Source organism: Bidens hawaiensis, unplaced genomic scaffold, assembly GCF_021521415.1.
Source record: "Bidens hawaiensis isolate Kalapana, Puna unplaced genomic scaffold, B.hawaiensis_p1.1 tig00042954_1, whole genome shotgun sequence".
NCBI classification, from domain to species: Eukaryota; Viridiplantae; Streptophyta; class Magnoliopsida; order Asterales; family Asteraceae; genus Bidens; species Bidens hawaiensis.
Window position 1 is genome coordinate 62,339 of NW_027497614.1, and position 23,461 is coordinate 85,799.

Below are 23,461 nucleotides of genomic sequence, written 5' to 3' on the forward strand. Positions count from 1 at the left end.
ACATTCAAATATTATTATTTCTGATTTTGGGTTTCTTTTATTTTTCTAAGGAAGCCAAGAATGAGTTCAGACAGGCTTAGTGGGTTGCCTGTAGAGATTATTTCACACATTCTCTCTAATGCCTACTAAATACGTTGTGCGACAGGGCCGTCTCCAAGAATTTAAATACCTCGGCCGAGCTAAATTAAAAATGCCCGTAGGCCATAATGAAAATTTTGTGTTCACTGATGTATATGAATAAAACTTTTATTGACCGTTTTATTATAAGCAAAAACCATTTTAAGCATGTAATTATCTCATAAACCATTGCAAATAACCTTATGTTTAACAACAAAAAACATATATATGTAATATGTATACAAAAAGTTTGTGTCCCCGAAACTTATGTGCCCCGGTCGAGAGTGTGCCTGGCACACCCTCCGAGCCTCCCCTGCTGTGCGAACCCCATTTCATCCAAAAGTTGGAGGTACAGTTGGATGTATGTCAACAACCTTGATTTTGATGATGATAATTACCCTATCGATGACAAAACTAGTGGATGGGGTACTAAAGCATTGTAGAGCATCACAAATTAATCTATTTCGGTTACACTTTTAGAAACTGTCGATTGGAAGTTTGAGTGTATCAAGTTGGATTAACGGGGCGGTCAAGTTAAATGTCAACGAGCTTGACATAAAAGTTATCAGGCTTGTGTTTCCATTAAGCATGCTCACCTGTAAGACTCTCACAACATTAAGGTTAAGTTGTTTTTTATTCGGTGATAATGTTTGCGAGTATTGGTGTCATGTCAATCTTCCTTGTCTGAAAACTCTTGATGTTGTTACTCATACCGATTCTTATTCCAATGTACTTAAACTTATCGGTGGTTGCCCAATGCTTGAAATTTAATCTTTGGAAGTAAAATGGGGCGACACGGACGGAGGAGATTACATATTCAATATCCCAACTTTGAAACGGCTGAAACTAATACGAACAAGTTCTATATGTTGTAACAAGATTGTTTTCAACGTCCCTAATCTTGAACACCTATTTGTTGGAGGTCTTTTCTACTCAATTTTTGTAATAGAAGATGTGATGCAGTTGTCAGCCCAGTGGGCCCAACTAAAGTGGACGGCCCAATCGTCAGCCCCAACTAGTCTGGATGGAAATAATTTGCAGCTGGAACTATTTAATAATTTTTATGTCTTTGCATATCTTTAATTTAGTATTTATGTTGGACTGTTCAGTTCATTTTCCTACTGTCTTTTTTAGAGGCCTATGGTTGTCTTTAAATTGTTTGGGTTTCTCTTTGTTGAAGGGAGATTTTGATTAATAAACTTTCAAAGAACCGTTCCAGCTTGTTTTCGTTTTTGTGTTCGATCCAACTTGGTTGTATACGAAAAACTGCATCAGTTGGTATCAGAGCTCAACGAGATCAATGGGCGACCGTGGAGGACTTATGTATAGACATCCACGTAGAAACGCCGACTGAGGCAACGAGGGCTATCGTCGTGACCCACGAGACATCGAGGAGATTGCACGCCTGCAACAACCAGTCCGGGACCTTGAATTGCAGCGAGAGAGTCGATCCGATGAAGAAACCGAGACTGACTCCCTCATCTGGGATGAAGGGGGCGGCCCTCAACCGTTTTTCCAAGATGAGCGGAGGAACCCATTCGCAAGAATGGAACCCTAGCCTGACCCGTTGCGAAACTTGGGGGTCAAGACTGACGTCCCGGAGTTTGATGGAAAAGCTCAACCCGATGTGTTTATTGACTAGCTTCAAACTGTGAACGCATCTTTGATCTACGTGACATTCCCGACAGACTCAAGGTAAAACTCGTGGCCATTAAACTCCGTAATTATGCGTCTTTATGGTGGGAACATGTTAAGAAAAAGAGGGCTCAAGAAGGGAAGTCTAAAGTTAGAACATAGGACAAGATGAAGAAGCTACTTCGCGAAAAGTTTTTGCCGTTAATTTTCACCAAGAAGCGTTTCTGGAATATCAAAGTCTTTCACAATGATCAACCACCGTTTAGGAGGTGATTTGTGAATTTGATAGACTACGAATGAGGTGTGGTGCTGAGGAGGAGGAAGAGCAAATTATTGCACGTTTTTTGGGGTTTTACGACCTGAAATCACCAATATTGTCCAATTGCAACCATATTGGACATATAACGACGTATGCCAACTAGCTCTAAAAGTGGAGAAACAACTGAAGGTAACAGGAAAGCCACCGCTTTCTCGGTCAAACTCGAACCGATCCGAAGTCACGAGAACCCCAGCCCCACCAGGAAACCGATTCGGACAGGGCCAAACCGAAGGAAGCTCCTCGTCCGCTACCCTAACGGGATCATCCCGAGCACCGGCCAGATGTTTTAAGTGTGGCAGTATGGGCCATTTCGCAAGGGAATGTTCTAACACTCAAATGGTTACTCTCACAGAGGACACGTTACCTATTTATGATACGGAAGATGACCAACCGAAGGATGAGAAAATATAAGTTGTTTACCCAGATAAGGGCGAATCTCTGATTGTTCAACGGGTTTTAAGCACCAATCCAACCCGCTCGGTCGATGACAATCTATGGCTTCGCAACAATATATTTCGAACACGGTGTACGGTGAAAGGAAAGGTGTGCACTATTATTATTGATGGCGGTAGTTGTGAAAATATGGTGGCTTCGGTAATGGTGGAGAAATTAGGATTAAAAGTAGAACCGCATCCCGAACCTTATCAGTTGACCTGGTTAAAAAAAGGTAATGTTGTGAAAGTTAATCAACGATGTCTTGTACAGTTCAGCATAGGTAATCGCTACTCAGACGAGATTTGGTGCGAGGTTATTCCTATGTATGTGTGCCATATTTTGTTGGGGCGACCAGGGAAGTATGATCGACGCGCGAAGCATGATGGGTTCCTTAACACTTATAATTTCAAAAAAGAGGGGGTCAATGTTCAGTTAGTTCCTCTTGACACACGTGAATCGGGAACGGAAGCGCTCATACTTAACAAATCAGCTTTCTTGGATTTCACTAGGGCCTCAAAGCCCCCATTAATATTTGCTATGGTTATCACTGAAACCAATCCCACAACCAGTGATTCTCCACCCGAGGTACTACCAATACTTTCCGAGTTCCATGATGTCTTTCTATCTGAAATACCCACGGGTCTACCCCTTGTTCGAGAAATTCAACATTGTATTGACTTTCTGCCCGAAGTTGTCATCCCGAATCAAACGGCATATCGTATGAATCCCAAAGAGTATGAAGAACTACACCGGTAGATCACTGAACTCCTTGACAAGGGGTTCATTCGAGAGAGTATGAGCCCATGTGCGGTTCCAGCTTTGTTGGTTCCAAAACCTAATGGCACATATCGGATGTGCATTGATAGTCGGTCCGTTTACAAAATCACGATCAAATACAGGTTTCCCATTCCCCGTTTTGATGACCTTCTTGACCAACTACACGGAGCAACGATTTTCTCTAAAATTGATTTAAGGAGTGGATATCACCAAATTCGAATGCGCCCCCGGTGACGAATGGAAAACGGCTTTCAAAACACTAGATGGGTTATACGAGTGGATGGTGATGCTCTTTGGCCTCTCGAAAGCTCCAAGTACTTTTATGAGACTAATGAATCATATATTTAAACCACTTATTGGTCAATGTGTTGTCGTTTATTTCGACGACATACTTGTTTTTAGTCGTGATCTACCACAACATCTCTATCACTTACGACAAGTCTTTACTATTTTGAGGGATCAGAAACTTTATGCTAATCGTGACAAGTGTTCTTTTTTGTCACCAGAAGTCTTATTCTTGGGCTATCTAATTTCGGGAAACGGCATACGCATGGATAAATCGAAGATCGAGGCGATCATCACTTGGCCCACACCAAACAGGATTCATGAGGTACGAAGTTTTCATGGGCTAGCATCTTTTTACCGACGGTTCATTCACAATTTCAGTACCGTAGTAGCACCTATTACCAATTGTTTAAAGGGGAAAGTCTTCTATTGGACACCCGCGGCTACAAAGGCGTTTGAGGAATTGAAACTTTGTATCACACGAGCACCCGTCCTTGCATTGCCTAACTTTCAGATGACGTTTCAAGTTGAGTGTGATGCATCTGGGCTTGGCATTGGGGGCGTTCTTAGCCAGGAGGGACGTCCGATCGCTTTTTTTAGTGAAAAGCTAAGCGAGGCCAAACAGAAATTCAGTACTTATGACAAAGAGTTTTATGCTATTATACGATGTTTGGAGTTTTGGCGGCATTATCTCCTCCACAATGAGTTTATTCTATTTTCTGATCATCAAGCGTTACGCTTTGTCCAGGGGCAACACAAACTCAACCCGCGCCATGCCAAATGGGTCGAGTTTCTACAAGATTTCTCTTTTGTCATTCGACACAAGTCCGGCGCAACTAACACAGTCGCTAATGCTCTAAGCCGCCGTCGCGCGCTGCTCACATCCCTACAGGTTCGGGTTGACGCATTTGAATCCTTTTGTACTCTATATCCTGATGACCCGGAGTTTTCTACCTTATGGGTCGCTTGTCGGGTTGCCCCGGCCATGGATATTCGCTTCAAAGTGGGTTTTTGTTTAAGGGTCTTCGGTTGTGTGTTCCTAGGTGTTCTTTATGCGACGCTATTATTTTAGAAGGACATCAAGGGGCGTTGGCGGGGCATTTTGGTAGAGATAAGACGCTGAAACTGGTTAAGGAACGGTTTTTCTGGCCCAAGATGAGTGTGGATGTCACTCGGATTGTTGAAAGGTGTCGTATTTGTCATATTGCTAAAACCCATCACTCGAATGCCGGGCTCTATACGCCGTTACCTGTTTCAGATGGGCCGTGGGAGGATGTCAGTCTTGACTTTGTGGTGGGTCTACCTCGGACTCAAAGGCAGAAAGACTCTATAATAGTGGTTGTGGATCGTTTCTCAAAAATGGCGCATTTTGTTCCATGTGCCAAAACTTATGATGCGAGTCCGATTGCTCGTCTATATTTTGCAGAAATTGTGAGGCTACATGGAGTGCCAAAAACATTAACTTCAGATAGGGATGTTAAGTTTGTTGGGCATTTTTGGAGAACGTTGTGGAAACGGTTGGGATCTCGCCTCAATTTTAGTAGTGCTCACCATCCTCAAAGTGACGGGCAAACGGAGGTTACAAATAGTAGTTTGGGTAATCTGTTGCGCAGTCTTGTTGGATCCAATCCAAAACAATGGGACACGGTTCTTCCCCAGGCCGAGTTCGCCTATAATCGGTCTACCCATCGTTCCACCGGGATGAGTCCATTCTTGGTCGTTTACGGGTGGAATCCTTTCACCCCACTCGATCTTGCGCCTTTACCAGCTACAGAACATTTCATCGCTGATGGAGAGGACCGAGCAGCTCAAATAAAGCTTATTCACCAACAGGTCCGTGACCGTATTATTAATAACAATATTGTGTACCAACGACGGGCCAATGTCAAGCAGAAAAAGGTTGTTTTTCAAGAGGGTGACCTTTTTTGGATTCATTTAAGTAAAGATCGTTTCCCGGGTGGTCGTTCGAGTAAGTTACAACCGCGGGCGGATGGCCCGTTTAAAGTTTTGAAGCGCATCAATGATAACGCCTATAAGATTGATTTGCCAGGGCATTACAATGTTTCAGCCACCTTCAATGTCGCTGATCTTTCACCGTTTGTACCCGAGGTTGATGACCCGTATGACTCGAGGACGAGTCCTTTCAAAGGGGGGAGGATGATGCAGTTGTCGGCCTAACGGACCTAATTCCAGAACCCAGTGTCGGCCCAGCGGGCCCAACTAAAGTGGACGGCCCGATCGGCAGCCCCAACTAGTCTGGATGGAAATAATTTGCAGCTGGAACTATTTAATAATTTTTATGTCTTTGCATATCTTTAATTTAGTATTTATGTTGGACTGTTCAGTTCATTTTCCTACTGTCTTTTTTAGAGGCCTATGGTTGTCTTTAAATTGTTTGGGTTTCTCTTTGTTGAAGGGAGATTTTGATTAATAAACTTTCAAAGAACCGTTCCAGCTTGTTTTCGTTTTTGTGTTCGATCCAACTTGGTTGTATACGAAAAACTGCATCAAGATGTGACATCTCTAGTTGAGGCTTCTATTTCATTTGGTGATATAAAATATTATCACGTATCGGTTGAGCTTCTAAAGGGATTAATAGGAGTGAAATCACTCTGTCCAAATTCTAAGTTCCGGCATTGACTACAAGACTTTTTTTAGTTCATCTCTGCCCCTCTTTCCGAAAGTGAAGCACTTGGAGTTAAAGGGTTATTGGCATTCTAGACAAATAGATCAATTTCTTGAAAGTTTTCCTGAGCTGAATCATTTGTGTATTGAGAAAGTAGTTTACCCGTTTTTCGAGGTCCGGTGATATTTCTTCTCAACTCGTTTTAACTTTTTTAATTTATCCTTATGTAATAGACTTTTTTCTAACATTGTTTGTGTTAAAAACAGAAGCCTAAAGAATATAGTTGGGTCGAACCGAAGTTGGTTCCGGCTTGTATGCTAACGAAACTTACAACCGTCAAGTTTTCAGTTTGTGAGTGGTGGAAATGTGATCTACCGTTTCTGAAATACATGTTGGGAAATGCAGAGGTGTTGAATGTTGGATTAATTTCTATTCCGGGTCACAAGTCGGTGAACCGGGCCTAAGAGGTTTTAACAAGTCGGTTAAAGTATAAGGGGTATTATGAAATATTCTTCCATATGCTTGGTGGCCATGTTCACCTTTATGCCCAAGTTCATCTTGGTGGCCAAGTTGAGTGGTGACCACATATTATGCTTGGTGACCAAGTTGGGTTACTAGTATAAATAAATGTACAAAGTTAGTGTTAGACACAACATCACAACAACAACAACAAACAAAACAATCACCACCATCACTATCAAAGTTATTGTAATAAGTTTTTTGAGTTATAGTTTCTGGTTATAATATAAGTCGGTTATTCATAAGTTATGCGTTAATTATCGTTTATCATTCTTGAATTGGTATCAGAGCTCGGTTCAAGAACGCGATAATTAACGGCCAACAAAGAAGGTGTCTCGATCGAACAAGTTGGTTTGATTTCCTGAAGAAGTTGTTATCGTGGTTGATCGAACAAGTTGGTTTGATCTCCCAAAGAAGTTGTTGTCATTGTCGATAGCATAGTTCGTTCAATTGTTACTTTATTCAAACAAGTTGGGTATGAGTAGCCATGGGTGACACGACTCAACCGCCGCCGCCAAAGGGGAAAGAGAACGGGCAATCTTCCGTTCAATGTCCAATGTTAACTGCAACGAACTATACCGTGTGGGCTATGAGGATGAAAGTAGTCATAAGAGTTCACAAAGTTTGGGACACCATCAACTCTGGTGTCCCCCATGAAGACAAAAATGACATGGCTATGGCCTTGTTGTTTCAATCCATACCTGAAACCTTGATAATGCAAATTGGAGATCAAGAAACAGCTAAAGACATGTGGGATTCGATTAAAACCCGACACTTAGGTGCCGAACGGGTTAGAGAAGCACGTCTCCAAACCTTGTCAATGGAATTTGACAATATGAAGATGAACGAGTAAGATTTCATAGATAACTTTGCGGGCAAGTTATCGAGCATTGCCTCGAAATCAGCGGCTCGAGGCGAAGTTATAGATGAAGCAAGGTTGGTAAAGAAGTTTCTCAAAAGTCTCCCAAGATCGAAGTATATTCAAATGGTTGCTTCGCTTGAGCAAATGTTGGATCTCAATAAAACAGGATTTGAAGATGTTGTAGGCCGACTCCGAGCCTATGAGGAGCGAATCCAAGAAGAAGAAATTCAAGGGGGTGACCAAGGTAAACTTTTATTCGGTAAATATGATTCATCAAGTCATAGAAGTTTCGAATCTAATGGGGGGCAGGACGAGGAGGTCGAGGCCGTTTTAACGGCCAATACCGAACCCCTAGTACCGAACAAGGGTGATCAAGTCGGGGGAAAACAAAGGTGAAGAAAGATCGGTCAAAGATTTTATGTTACCGATGTGACAAAATGGTCACTTTGCATCAAGTTGCCCGGACCGAGTTCAAAAGGGTCAAGAAGCAAACCAAACCGAAGCCCAAGAAAATTTTGATAATGCGGCGTATATGCATCAAGTTGTGTTCTTAAATGAACAAAACCTAATACCAAAGAAATACGAGACCGAGCGGGTCGAAGATGATGTATGGTATTTGGATAATGGGGCAAGTAATCATATGACGGGAAACCGGTCATATTTTTTAGAGTTAAACGAGAACATAACCGGAATGGTTAAGTTCGGAGATGGGTCATTTGTTCAAATCAAGGGAAAAGACTCAATTATTTTCCAAGGAAAATCGGGTGACCAAGACTTGCTAACCGAGATTTATTATATTCCGGAGTTAAAAAATAATATAATAAGTCTCGGTCAAGCAACGGAGTCCGGATGTGACATTCGGATGAAACACGATCTTCTGACCATGTATGATGAGAACGGGAGGTTACTCATGAAGGTCAAGAGATCCGAAAACCGACTCTACAAAATACGAATGAAAATTGGAGCTCCCGTGTGTTTGCAATCGAAGATTGAAGATGATACATGGCGTTGGCACGCAAGACTTGGGCACATCAATTTCAAGTTAATGAAATCGATGGCTAAGAAGGATCTTGTATGAGGTTTACCACATGTTGAACACGAAAATCAGGTGTGTGAATCGTGTTTGGTGGGTAAACAAACGAGGCGTTCGTTTCCGGCTACATCCTCGTTTAGAGCATCCCAACCTTTGGAGTTAGTTCATGGTGATTTGTGCGGTCCAATAACCCCATCCATTATCTCGGGTAATAGGTATGTCTTTGTTATTATAGACGATTACTCACGATATATGTGGACGTTTTTATTGAAAGAAAAAGGTGAAGCGTTTGAAAGTTTTAAGAGGTTTAAAGCCCTAATCTAGACGGAGGCGGGTTTACCAATGAAAACTCTTCGAACCGATAGGGGAGGAGAATTCACTTCACGTGATTTCAATCGGTTCTGCGATAAAAGTGGAATTATTCGGCATTTAACCGCCCTGTACACACCACAACAAAATGGCGTGGTAGAAAGGCGAAACCGGACATTAATGGGGATGGTGCGGAGTATTCTAAAGGCGATGCATGTACCGAATTATATGTGGGGAGAAGCGGTCCGGCATTCAACTTTTTTAATCAATCGGGTCCCAACCCGGTCCTTGGTTGATCAAACTCCATATGAACGGTTCAAGAAAAAGAAACCGATTATTGAACACGTTCGAGTATTTGGGTGCATGGCGTATGCTAAAGTTGATAGTGTACATCTAAAGAAACTTGATGATAGGTCAAGACAGCTCGTTTATCTCGGGTCGGAGACGGGTTCAAAAGCATACCGTCTCTTCGATCCGAACACCCGGAAAATTGCTGTTAGTCGAGACGTTGTGTTTGACGAAAACAAAGGGTGGAATTGGGTAAATAAAGTCGAGAAGAATGACTACGAGCCGGGTATGTTTTCTAATATTTGGGGGGTGCGGTTGACAATGGAACTGGTCAAATCGAACCCACTATTGAAGAAACGTCTGTAAGCAACCCAGGTAGCCCAAGCTCTGAACCTACATCACCAGTTCAACCCGAGTCCAACGACTCAGCCGAACCAAGTCATATCGGGCCTAATTCCTCAACCCGATCTCAAGTTCAGTCGATGGGTAATGGGTCACATGTCAATTCGGGTGAAAATGAGGCCCAAACGGGTCTAAGTCGTTCAACCCGAGTCTCGATTTTACCAAGAAGATTACAAGAAGATTATGTGTTACATATTGACTCTAACTATGAGCAATTGCTTCTTACAGCAAGTGGTGCACCGAGTAGCTATTTTGAGGCTAAGTCGAACCAAGAATGGGTTCGTGTTATGAATACCGAGATCGATTCGATAAATAAGAATGAAACATGGAGGTTAGTCGAACTTCCAAAGGGTGCAAAATGTATCGGGTTGAAGTGGGTGTTCAAATTCAAACGAAACGCGGATGGAACGATAAACAAGTACAAAGCAAGGTTGGTTGCAAAGGGTTACGTGCAACAACCCGGGATTGACTTTGATGATGTTTTCTCTCCGGTAGCCCGAATCGAGACCGTTCGGCTACTAATCGCATTGGCAGCATCTAACGGGTGGGAAATCCACCATCTTGATGTAAAGACGGCTTTTCTACATGGTGAATTGAAAGAAGTTGTGTTCGTTTCACAACCCGAAGGATACGAGAAAAAAGGAGAGGAGGCAAAAGTTTACAAGTTTTCAAAGGCCTTGTACGGGTTAAGGCAAGCTCCCCGAGCTTGGAACACAAAGCTCGATAACATCCTACGAGACATGAAGTTTCAAAAATGTTATAAGGAACAATCGGTTTACCGAAAGACAGATGGAAAACATTTTTTATCGTAGCCGTGTATGTGGATGATTTATTTGTGACAGGTACAAGCTCGAGTATAATTTCTGATTTCAAAAAGGGTATGGCGACCAAGTTTGAGATGTCGGATCTCGGGAAGTTAACCTACTATCTCGGAATCGAAGTATTCCAACGAGAGGATGGGATAGTAATTACACAAGAAGGATACGCCAAAAGGATTCTAAAGGATACCGGTATGCAAAACTGTAATCCGTCTCAAGTCCCGATGGATCATGGTGTGAAATACTCAAAAGCCGAGAATGAAGTGGAACTCGATGCAACCGAGTATCGAAAGGTAATGGGTTGCTTACGGTATTTATTACACACTCGTCCGAATATGGCTTACTCTGTAGGTATTGTTAGTCGATATATGCAAAGCCCACGAGAATCTCATGGTATGGCAATACGACACCTATTGAGATACTTGAAGAACACGACGAGTTATGAGATCAAGTACGAGAAGAACGGGTCCAAACGACTTGTCGGGTATAGTGATAGTAGTCATAACATAGATGAGGATGATGGTAGAAGTACCACGGGACACGTGTTTTATTACGGGCAATCTCCAATTACATGGTGCTCACAAAGGCAAGCGACAGTTGCACTCTCATCGTGTGAAGCCGAGTACATGGCGGCTTCAGCAGCCGCATGTCAAGCTGTATGGCTCCGAGAGTTGTTGAGCGAGTTGACTGGAGAAGCGTTGCAGAAAGTTGTGTTGAAAGTTGATAACACGTCCGCAATAGCCCTTGTGAAAAATCAGGTTTTTCACAACCGAACAAAGCATATAAAGTCTCGCTTTCATTTTATCCGAGATTGCTACAACGACGGTGAGGTCGATGTTGAGCACATTAGCGGGAAAGAGCAACAGGCTGATATCCTCACTAAAGCACTCGCAAGAATCAAGTTCACGGAGATGCGCGAGTTACTTGGAGTTGAAGACCTTTCTAATCCGAATCAGAAATTAGGGGGGTGAATGTTGGATTAATTTGTATTCCGGGTCACAAGTCGGTGAACCGGGCCTAAGAGGTTTTAACAAGTCGGTTAAAGTCTAAGGGGTATTATGAAATATTCTTCCATATTCTTGGTGGCCAAGTTCACCTTGGTGGCCAAGTTGAGTGGTGACCACATATTATGCTTGGTGACCAAGTTGGGTTACTAGTATAAATACATGTACAAAGTTAGTGTTAGACACAACATCACAACAACAACAACAACAAACACAACAATCACCACCATCACTACCAAAGTTATTGTAATCAGTTTTTTGAGTTATATTTTCTAGTTATAATATAAGTCGGTTATTTATAAGTTATGCGTTAATTATCGTTTATCATTCTTGATTGAAGACGGTGGCAATTACTTGGGAAAAGTTATGTCTAGAAGAAGAGCAAACACAGTTGTGTGAAGAGTTGTTTAAGTTTCCAAGGGCTTCCAGGTGTTGTGAGATCCAATTTCATGGTAATTGATCTAATTCTACACTTATGCAGTGAACATCATATTCATATGTATTATGCAATGTGCATGTACTCACTTGGTTATATTTTTTCTAGAACTATAAACTAATTATGTTGATTAAAGACGGGTCATACTAATGGTTATGTGGAGGTAGTTTTATGCTTTCTATCCTGCTTTGGACTTCATGTTTATAGGGTGTTTAGACTTTTAACTAGAAATTTATAAAAAAATTAACCTTCATGTTTATAGGCTACTGATGAACTTAACCGAATAATAACGGACCGAAAGAATAACAGATAGTTGGTGACATAATTTATGAATTTATTAATTTAAAGTTGTTCTATTGACTATGCTTTCTGTATCAGAGGATTTAGCAATTAGCATTTAGCAATTAGCATTTCTGCACTGTTTTACTTTTGCTCAATGCAACAACCTAGCTGGATTGGCTTGTGTGACTTGCATTTGCATTTTGTGTGAACACCCAAATTGTATGTAACATGATACCTACTTTTTATGTTTCAAAATATGTAAATATTAAAATATAAAGGGTCATAAAAATGAGAAATGATGATTGAGATAATAATAATAATAATAATAATAATAATAATAATAATAATAATAATAATAATAATAATAATAAAGGGGTGGCGGCACAGCTTGTTGCCCGCCTACCTGCTATGTTGATGTAATATCTATGTTTCTATATTTTATAAAACAGAATAAAAATAATAATAATAACTCAAAATATAAATAAAAAAAAAACTAAAACGTTTCCGTGTTGTCCTCGTTCAAATAAAGAATGATTGAAAAGACTTCAGTTTTATTCAAAGCCAAAAAATTGATTATTATTTGGCAAAGAACGTCCAGACCCAAAAGTCCTGGATTTGAGTTCCATGTAGTACAAACAAATTTGCCTTTGAAAATAAAAACAACAAAGACCTCTACTAAAATCTGATCTTTGAACTGTCACATAACAATTTAATTAAAAAAATGTATAGACAAAGTGTTGATTGTAACTTGATTAAAATTATTTTAGCAAATTTGCTCGAAATCTGTTCCTATATTTTTGAGCTAAGTTGGTGGTTTGCTCGATTAAAAATTTATATAAAAAGATAAATTAAAAATCCATTGGAGCGTGCGTACCCTTTAATCGTGCTAGACTTGTTTACAAACCGAACCGATCCCATCAGCACGTCTACGTACAAACCGAGCCGAAATCAAACTTAGGGGGTGTTTGTATTCCTTATTTCACCTCCCCATTACTTTTTAAAAAGTTAATAAGTCACAAAGTGTGACTTATTAACTTTTCCCTACCACACAAAAAGCAATGTCAAACAACTCATTACTTTCTAAAATAAGCAATCTCAGACAGCCCTTTAATGGTTCATCTGAGAAGCCTACTTATTTAGGGGGTTTCGTGATGACAGTTTATCTCGAACCCTATGAAAAACCCGAAAGGCCGAAACCCAACATAATTGCTACAGTTAATACTTTACTCATTAGTGTTTGCGATGATTTTGAATTAGTTTTGATTTTTTCGTGGGTTTAGGATGGGTTTGAGATTTGTAGTATACCTAATTACCCGACGCAATTACCCCGATAACATCGACTCATTTACTCTATTATATACCCGACATAATGTATTCTAATTACTAAATATAATATCAATCAATTATTTATAAAAGTAGGTCTACAAAGGCCGAGTACTTCCCTGGTACTCGCTACAAGATATGGTGCCTAGACGAGTTTCTTTAAATTCACCTAGATACTAAAAATCATCAAAGGTGGTTAACTTGGCCGATTTTGACTTAAAAAATAAAAATAATCATAATTATATCATATTAAAGAATGAATATCATATTTTTTAACTAATAATTAGCAATTTTTATAATGTATTTGAAAATGTATTAATCTTATTTGTATTGATATCACCTATTTTGTTATAAATATTAATAAACTTATGATATTGACATATATATAATATCCAAAAATTATTTTTCATTATATTTACCATGACCGAGTGTTCTTCAAGTACTCAGAGTACACTCAACTACCCAATACGTCGCTTAAGCCCGCCTAACTACTTTTGCAACCTTAATTTTATTACTGTTAATAATTTTCATTATTCTCGTTCAATAAACATCAATTATCTCTCAAGACTTTTCATTTTCTTTTTAAACTCAAACCGGTTCATCAATCATATCTACTTTAATAACATAATCAATTAGTTAAGATATTATCTTTTGTATATATAGTAGTTGAATACATCTCACTGTAAATATTATTCATTTATTTGAAAACCATGGATGTTTCTAATAACATGCTTAATTGATTCTTTTAGATTTAACTTGATAGGTGAATTAGTTATATTTTGTCAAAATTTGATAGAAACCCGACGAGTTTTGAGTCATGTATACATGACATGAATTTTTGTTAAAGCCCGATGAGAAACCCGAAACCTGATGGGTAACTACTCGATAAATACTCAACGGGGTTGGGACTGAATTAATAATTGGGTATGAGTTTGAGAATACCTAAAATCGTCCAAAACCCGACTCATTTCCATCTCTATGGGTGTTTGAGATTGCTTATTTTTATCTTCTTATGACTTATTGCTTATAATAACTTATTTTTTTGAACAACCAACAAACATAGAATGTCTAGGTACTCCGTATGGAGTGACCCGATGGCAAAATGACATCGCTAGTTGGGCCGCCCAGCCCAGCCGTACGGAGCCTTTAAGAGCCTCCAAGTTATCTCATGTTTCAGGGAAAACCCACCCACCCAAATACACATTGATGGTAAAACTCGGACGCCTTCAGATCAAACAAATCTTTGTCTTCCTTCATGTGTCCGAAAAAGTTAACCTAAAGATTGTTTAGGACTCTTTAGTTTTACCTTCTTATATAACTTATAAAGAGAAATTATAAGTTACAAATATTGTAATTTATCAAAATTTTATCACACGTAATAAGGAACACAATAACATTTTTTTTAATAAAAAAACTCACCCAGTCACACACATAACCACCGGAGCCAACCACCGCCTCCGTAGCCGCCGCTATCTCTCCGAAGACGGCTGTATGTAAGATTCCGATAGGCTCGTTAATTGTTTCGGTCATACACTCATACATCAATACAATGATATGTTACGCCCTGTGTTATATATAGTGTGATTTTAGCTTCTTTTTTTTCACCAAAAACCCTAACCTAGAATAAAGTTACCGAGTTCTCATTAATTAATTTTACTGAATTCAAATCTCAAACCCTAATTGATTATTATTTCTTTTTTATTTAAAGGAAGCCAAGAACGAGTTCGCTTAGCATGTTGCCTAAAGATATTATTTCACACATAATCTCTCTAATGCCTACTAAATACGCTGTGCGAACCAGTGTTTTATCAAAAAGATGGAGGTGCACTTGGATGGATGTCGATAACCTTCACTTTGATGATGATATGGTATCCATTCATGACCAAGACATCTTCGCAAAATTTGTGGATCGGGTACTGAAGCATTACAAATCATCACAAATTAATCTATTTCGGTTACACATTTCTAATCTGTGGATTGAAATTTCGAGTGTATCAAGTTGGATTAATGGGGCGGTCAAGTTAAATGTCAACGAGCTTGACATAAAAGTTACTAGGCTTGGGCTTCCGTTAAGCTTGCTCACATGTAAAACACTCACAAAATTAAAATTGGATTATTTTGTCTTTCATAGATGTGTTTGTGGGTTTCCGTGTCAGGTCAATCTTCCTTGTCTGAAAACTCTTGATGTTGTTGTTCATTCCGATCCTTTTCAAAGTGCATTTAAACTTATCGGTGGTTGTCCGATTATTGAAAGTTTATCTTTGGATGTAAGACATCACGGTACGCATGAAGAAGATTACATATTCAATATCCCAACTTTAAAACAACTCAAACTAATAAGGGAAAATTATGCATTTTGTATCAACAAAGTTGTTTTAAACGTCCCTAATCTTGAACACCTATTTGTTGGAGGTTATTTCTACTCGATTTTTGTAATTGAAGATGTCTCATCTCTGGTTGAGGCTTCTGTTTCATTTGGTGAAATAGAATCTAATCATGTGTGGGATGAGCTTCTAAAGGGATTAACCGGAGTTATATCACTTTCTGCCCAAATTCCAAGTTTCGGCATTGACTACAAGCCTTCTTTTACTCCATCTCTACCCATCTTTCCGAAAGTGAAGCAATTGGAGTTGAAGGGTTATTGGCATTCTAGACAAATACCTCAATTACTTGATAGTTTTCCCGAGCTGAAACATTTGTGTATTGAGGTAATGAGAAAGTAGTTGACCTGTTTTTCGAGGTCCAATGATATTTCTTCTCAACTTGGTATAACTTTTTTAATTTATCTTTATGTAATATTGACTTTTTTCTAATCTTGTTTGTATTAAAAACAAAGCCTAAAGAACATAGTTGGGTTGAACCGAAGTTGGTTCCAGCTTGCATGCTAACGAAACTTACAACCGTCAAGTTTTCAGTTTGTGAGTGGTGGAAATGTGATCTACCGTTTCTGAAATACATGTTGGGGAATGCAGAGGTGTTGAAGACGATGGCAATCACTTGGGAAACGTTATGCCTAGAAGAAGAGCAAGCAGAGTTGTGTGAAGAGTTGCTTAAGTTTCCAAGGGCTTCTAGGTGTTGTGAGATCCAATTTCATGGTAATTCATCTAATTATACAATTATGCAGTAAACGTCATATTCATATGTATTATGCAATGTGCATGTACTAACTTGGTTATATTTTTTCTAGAACTATAAACTAATTATGTTGATTAAAGACAGGTCATACTAATGGTTATGTGGAGGTAGTTTTATGCTTTCTATCCTGCTTTGGACTTCATGTTTATAGGGTGTTTGGACTTTCAACTGGAAATTTTTTAAAATTTTAACCTTCAATTTTTAACCATGTGACTGTTTATTAACACAGATTAACCAAAAACATGTTTAATTAGATGTTTATAGAAAAGTTATCTTTACAAAACAAATGCAGTAACTTTTATAATTATGAAATTACTTTTCTTGAAAATCCTCTGTAAATGTAACGTTTCTCAGCCCCTAATCCTTCGTTGGGAGCTCGTTGAAGTCTTGATAGAAACTTTCGCCGTTAAAAAAACATATATATAATTTGACTATACAAGTTTGGATGTAACTTTTCAAAAATGATAAGTGACAAATGGAGGCATTCTGCTGTTCTATGTATTTTCATTACCAAACTTAAATTACAAGAATGGAGACTCATGTCATTGATATTTGGAGTAAAACTTTGGAATTTCGTTTTATATCGTTCAACGGGCACATTGCGTCCTTCGCTAAAGCCTGCAAATAGAGTTTGTAGAATTCATGTTGGGGAATGCAAAGGTGTTGAAGAAGGTAACAATCACTTGGGAAAGTTCAAGCAATATAGAAGAAATTGAACCAGAACCGTTGATGTGCGAAGAGTTTGTTAAGCTTCTTCATAGGGTGTCAGTCGTATCGAGTTGATGGGTTGAAATATGTAACCCGAGTCTGGCCCATTTTATTATCTATGACAAAAACTTCAACATTAACCTACACACACATAAATTTGGGTCAACCCGAACACCACCCCGTTCAGCCTATTTTTCAAAATAAAATATAGAAAAATTAGAAACAAAATGGATGTAGTTTAGAATTGGTTGAGTAAATGAGTTATATGAATATTATATTTTTGAAAAATATTAAAAAAAAAACTGAAAATGGATTAGAAATTGCAAATGTCTTAAAAAATTAGAAAACGAAAAAACACACATAGGTTAGTAAATTATTATTATTATTATAAAAGCTTTTTTAAAAATACTAAATGGGTTAAGGGTCAACCTACACCCGACTTGTTATTATAACGGTCAAATCGGCCACTCATTTAAACGGGTCATGTTAGTCGACATAAAACTAGTTTCTTTTCGTGTTGGGTTCGGATCATGTTTCAGGTCGTGTCAACAATTGTCGCCCCTACTTCCTAGGGCTTCCAAACATTGTGAGACTCATAGAAGAGTTGGTTTCAACATTCAAGGTATTGTGAGCAGTGGCGAAGCTTGGACGAAGATGTCAAGGGGGACGAATGAAAATACGCATTAAAAAACCGTAAACGGAGGGGACCGAGATCAAATTTTCGGCTGAAAACGGGTAAATTTACACTACATATAAAAAATGTCGGATGAAAACTGGTAAATTTACACTACTGCGCAAAAAAAAACGGTGGGGTGGGGGCCACCCCTGCCACCAACTATCGTTCGCCACTAATTGTGATCCACTTTCATGGAGGTTGCTCTCATTCTTCAATTATGCAATGAACATATTCATATGGTATTATGATGTGTGTGTATACTCGGTCTTCTCATTTAGAACTACAAACTATCTTTGTCAATTTGAGATTGTTGATTTGATGGTCATGTCTTTGTAGTTTTATTCTACTTTGCGTTTCAAGTTTAGAAAGAAATTAATCCTTAAATTTACATGGTTTGACAGGAGCTGTTTAGTTTTAGTACAACCCAAATACGACTCTTTATATAATAGGTTAATCATGTCAAACTCAAACATGGCATGATAATTAATTGGATAAGTAGGTTAACCAAAAACATGTTTATTTTTATATCTTGTTAAGAGATGCTTATCTTTATAACACCACACAAACACACAATTACACAAACACACACACGCGTAGCTTTATATACCTAAAATTAAAAGATTATTAACAATGTTATATGGGCAACTTAATTTATATGGCCGAGCCAATGAGCTAGTGGTGGAATGGTAAGGAGAGACTTGATGTTTCATGTGACCCTGGTTCAATTCCTGTCCTAGCATTTAGTTTCAGATGCACGAGGATGATGATGGGAGACCAGGCGAGTAGGTGGTTTTCACTAGTTGGATCCTTGAACTGAACGAGTTTTATCTCACCGCACTGGCGTGCCTTCGGGCGAGTGTTCACAGGCGTTGTCCTTAGGTGAGGGTTTTTCCCCGGATCGAAAGGCGAGTGTATCCCGATGTGGTGAATGTCAGTAGCCTGTTTGAAGGATTCGTTGACCATTCAAAAAATATAATTATACGGCCAATCCGTAGTTCCAAACAGTTAAAACCGAACATATATATTTTAAACCGCCAAAGCCCCCGTCTTTTTTTGTATTTAAATGGTTCGGTCGGTTTTACGAACCCCTAATATGGGGACGTTTATCTAGTCATGTTGATTTACAAAATCAAACATGTCTGATTGTAAACAGTTGTCATTAAAGAAAAGCTTGTTGATTAATTTCTAAACACATATTACCAAAAAGAGCTACGAAATATCGCGAGGAAATAGTTTTAAAAAAGAGAAACAAACTCTATACTTTGTTCATTTTATGCAAAGATAAGTGTCCGTGTTCTGTTAGACCACCCGTAGTGGTGGCGTGATTATGGCGTTTTGGCCATAACGCCGGGGATACACCGCCCCCCGCGTTTTAGGGTGTGAATTTTGGTTTAGCGTTTTGTGAATAACGGTTGATTGGCACCATAACCAACACCAGACTGATGAGTCACACCTCCATGGGGCTTCAGACGAACATTCACCATAGGCAGTGGGTTCAGGATAGACGTCGTCTGACGGCGGAAGTGGTGGCAGCAAGGTAGCATGTTTCCTCTGACGACGGAAGAGGGCAGCCGTAGGTGAGTGTGATGTCGTAGCCACCGCCGCATGGGGTGGGATTGTAGTTGTCGAAGTCATCGACGTTGTCTCCGGATTCGTCGTGGTGGCCTTTCGGGGGTATCGGAATGGATTCAGACCAATACACTGTATATATGATGAAGTAGGACCTTGTATGACGCCGAATTTTTTTTCAAAATGGTATGTATTTACAAAAAAAAAACGGGGAAAGTAAAAAAAAAAGGTAAACGGTGTATCCTTTCCTGTCACCAGAGGATTAGGAACAATGGTCTTGAATACGGATTAGGATCCTCCATTGGCAGGTGAGGTTCAATCATTGGGACCTATTCCTTCGCTGCCAATGAAGGATTAAGAGGAGCAACTTCCAAACCCCGTTTGTGTTCCGTTATGAAACTTAGCCGACATTTAAACAGTTTCAAAGCTGCCATTTGCCATCCATCTGCCATCTAAATACATGCATAAATCCATTCAAAGCTTCAACTTGTCCTCAAAGCTGCAACATCTTACAAGTTAATACCACTTTTCATATGCCCCCTGCCAAACACCATCAATATATAAAAGACGATTCAGAATCCAGCCAACCACCTCAAAGCTGCCAAACACTTTTAATATATTAAATATGCAAAATTTCACATGCTATCTGCCACAGTCAAGACCCGTGAATGGTGATTTTAAACCTGCACAATTGTAGGGTTTGGAGGTAGAAGACGAGTTTGAAAAAAAAAACAATTTCTTCCTAAGCCTCTACCACCAGTAGAGGATTAGGGTTTTACTTTTTGTTCCTAATCCTCTAGTGGCAGGAAAGGATTAGGGGTGTTTTTAATTTTTGTTCCTAATCCTCTGGTGGCAGGAAAGGATTAGGGTTTATTTTTTTCCCTTTTAGCTTTTAAGTATTTAAATAAAATCCAAATGGTATTCTAACGCACGTTGCTGGTAGCCCAGCTGGTAAGTACATTAGTTATGGAATGGGAGGTCCCGGGTTCAAACCCCTCCCAGCCCATTTTTTGGTAACATTTTTTTAAATCAATTTCCATCATTCACTTTTTTTGTGAAGAACAAGCATGCCATCTGCATAGAAACATGCATGCACAAAGCATGCATACCTACCCTACACATACACATGCATTATTGATTCAACATTCATCATTCAAGACCTCACATGTACAAATCTGATAACATTAAAACTGCCACCACATGCATTATTGATTCAACATTATTAATTTTTTACCTACCCAACTATTAATATTTTACCTACTTATTAATATTTTACCTACCCAACTAAACGTAGAGAAAGGAAAAAATTAACTTGGCTGGTCAAATTGGAATGCAAAAAAATGCCTAGAATGCTAATCACTGTTGATCTAGATAAATTTAACAAACATCAACAAATCTTATTGAATACACCATTATGATATTTATAATGTACGTAATAGATCTCGTATTACATCAGAGTGAGAAATGGATCATTTTTATACTTTGATTAAGACAATTAGACAAACTTAATTAAACAAGTGGCAGCCTAAAATTTTTCAAAATAGCATATTTACTTAAAAGAAAAGACGTGATTCAGAGTTTATTTACCATATTTATCCTATGCAACACAGAAGACAAATGATGGTGGAATAATATGGAAAAACAATGAAGGAAATTAGAATAAGTAAATAAAAAATTCTAGATATACAACAATCACATTCATGTATACTACATATAGTCATATAGACATAAACATAGTCACTGATTTAGTAAGGATGAGCAAATACAAGTCAGCTATAAGTATCAACAATCCACAAATTTAAGCCAAGGCCAACTTATTTATCAGAAATTTAAAGAACAAGAATATTATTATCATGGCCAAACACAGATTAATGAAAACAAAAACTATTTCCAATAAAATTATGTATATAGATATAAAGAACATTAGTAAACATACATGCATGGTGGTGGACCCTCTCCCTCTGGTTATAAACAACTTACTTATACTAAAAACTATATATATACATCACCCCCACCTTCATTCTCAAACCCACACTTCTACAATCTCACACTCAAGCTCACACTCAATTTCACAAACCACATCCAACACCTCAAACCCACCCCAAATTCACCCAAGAAAATGAATTCAAACTTGCATCTCAACCCGGGGCCAAGCGATGATACTCTCTTGTACCTAGGAGCCGAACACCGAGTCCGAAAGTTGACGCTCCTCAATCCACGAGAGGGGGCGATTTCTACATTGGATTTTAAATGGGGAGATGGTACATTTTGGGTGCGAGCCATGGAAGGTGGCATACGACTAGAGGGTAGAGTTTTGGGGTATATTGATTCATTTGGATTTGGCGGTATTGTTCGTTGTGGTTATAGAAAAGTTGACCAAGCATTGGTAGTTGAAAGGTGGCGCCCCGAAATGAACACGTTTCACCTGCCATTTGGCAAGACGACTGCCACCTTGGAGGATGTTAACGTTCTATGGGGATTACCCATAGAGGGCGAGGCGTTAGCTGGGTTCGAAGAATCGTCCGACTACAACGAACGGAGGCACATGTGCTATACTTATTTGGGTTTTAATACAAAAGAATCTGATTATAAAAATCAATTTTTAAAACTCAAATGTATAGTAGATTTTATGTTAGAAAACCCAATATACGAAGATTCTACTGATATAGAATGTATTCAGCGTGCCCGTTGTATCTGCCTAATAGTTGCTTCTATTAACATGTTAGCAGATACAAATAATGCGTACGCCTCATTACATTTACTATCTCATTTAAAAGACCCTCAAGTTAGTGGGCGACTTAGTTAGGGTTCTGCTGTCCTAGCGTGTTTGTATAGAGAACTCTACAAGGGTACCAAACCCCAAACAAAGGTAGTTGGCGGCCCAATGTTACTGCTACAAGTATGGGCATGGACACGGATTAGAAAAATGAGCCCCACAATTCTTGATCAAGAAATCAATTGGAGACATCCATATGGAGCAAGGTATGAAAAGATTTTATAATTTTTTTTAATGTTTGGTTGTATTAAATTTTTGGTTGACGGTTTAATATTTTGAATCATTTTTTATAATATTGGGTTGTGTTAAAAGATTTTAAAAGAATATAAATATCTATTATCACAAATTTAGATTTTAAAATTGTTGATTTTAAAATAATATAAATATCTATTATTATGATTAAAACTTTTTGCATGTTAACACTTTAAAAAAAGACATAAACAAAATTAACTTTTGATAATGGTTAATAAGTATCATTTAAATAAATATGTAAAATAGATGCATTTTTAATTCTCTAAAATTGGATTAAAGGAATTATTTTTATTTAAATGAGAAAAAAAAATTCTTTTTGAGATACTAAGCGTTATCTTTTAAATATAAGTTGGTTAACTAATTTTGAAAATAATAATTATGCACACTTTAATTTTTTTTTTTTGAATATCATATAGATAGAGATTTAATCTCGATTTATTAATGTATTTTTGAAGGTGGGCGGAGCATCATATGAATAACATGGAGACTCCTTCACACGTGCTGAAGGCTCACCAGACAACACTACAAAATCTACGACATGACGATGTACTTTTTTTCGTTTACCATATAGGTTTTGTATAGAGATTGTAAATACTAAATATTAACAATATTTTTGTTTTAACAGTTTGATTGGATGCCTTATCGGGACGTGATGATTAGACTCCCGCAAATGTGTCTATCAGGCATAAACAGTTGGAGGTCATCATGTTGTCTAATTTATTGGAATGTCGTTGAGTATCATCCGGTGGAACGGGTGATGAGACAGTTTAGATTTCTTCAGGAGATCCCTAACCCTATCCCTTTCTCACGTGAAGGGCTCCGGAGACTCCGTAAGATAGCATAGAAAGGGAGGTTGGACACTGACTGGTCTGACG

General features: G+C 38.6%; 2 protein-coding genes and 1 pseudogene across 2 annotated transcripts; all 3 read left to right on the forward strand.

The window, feature by feature from the left end:
* Positions 1 to 522: 522 nt before the first annotated feature.
* Positions 523 to 1,200, forward strand: LOC143593967 (putative F-box/FBD/LRR-repeat protein At5g25850; annotated as a pseudogene).
* Positions 1,201 to 10,487: 9,287 nt separating this feature from the next.
* On the forward strand, positions 10,488 to 16,745 carry LOC143593968 (F-box/FBD/LRR-repeat protein At4g26340-like). Its single transcript, XM_077073412.1, has 3 exons — positions 10,488 to 11,392; positions 15,179 to 16,178; positions 16,307 to 16,745. Exons 1-3 carry the CDS (start codon positions 10,488 to 10,490, stop codon positions 16,595 to 16,597), a joined length of 2,196 nt encoding a protein of 731 aa, XP_076929527.1. The 3' UTR covers positions 16,598 to 16,745.
* A 4,932-nt stretch (positions 16,746 to 21,677) lies between these two features.
* Positions 21,678 to 22,364, forward strand: LOC143593970 (serine/threonine-protein phosphatase 7 long form homolog). The gene has a single exon (XM_077073413.1). It carries the CDS (start codon positions 21,678 to 21,680, stop codon positions 22,362 to 22,364), a length of 687 nt encoding a protein of 228 aa, XP_076929528.1.
* The last annotated feature ends 1,097 nt before the right edge of the window (positions 22,365 to 23,461 follow it).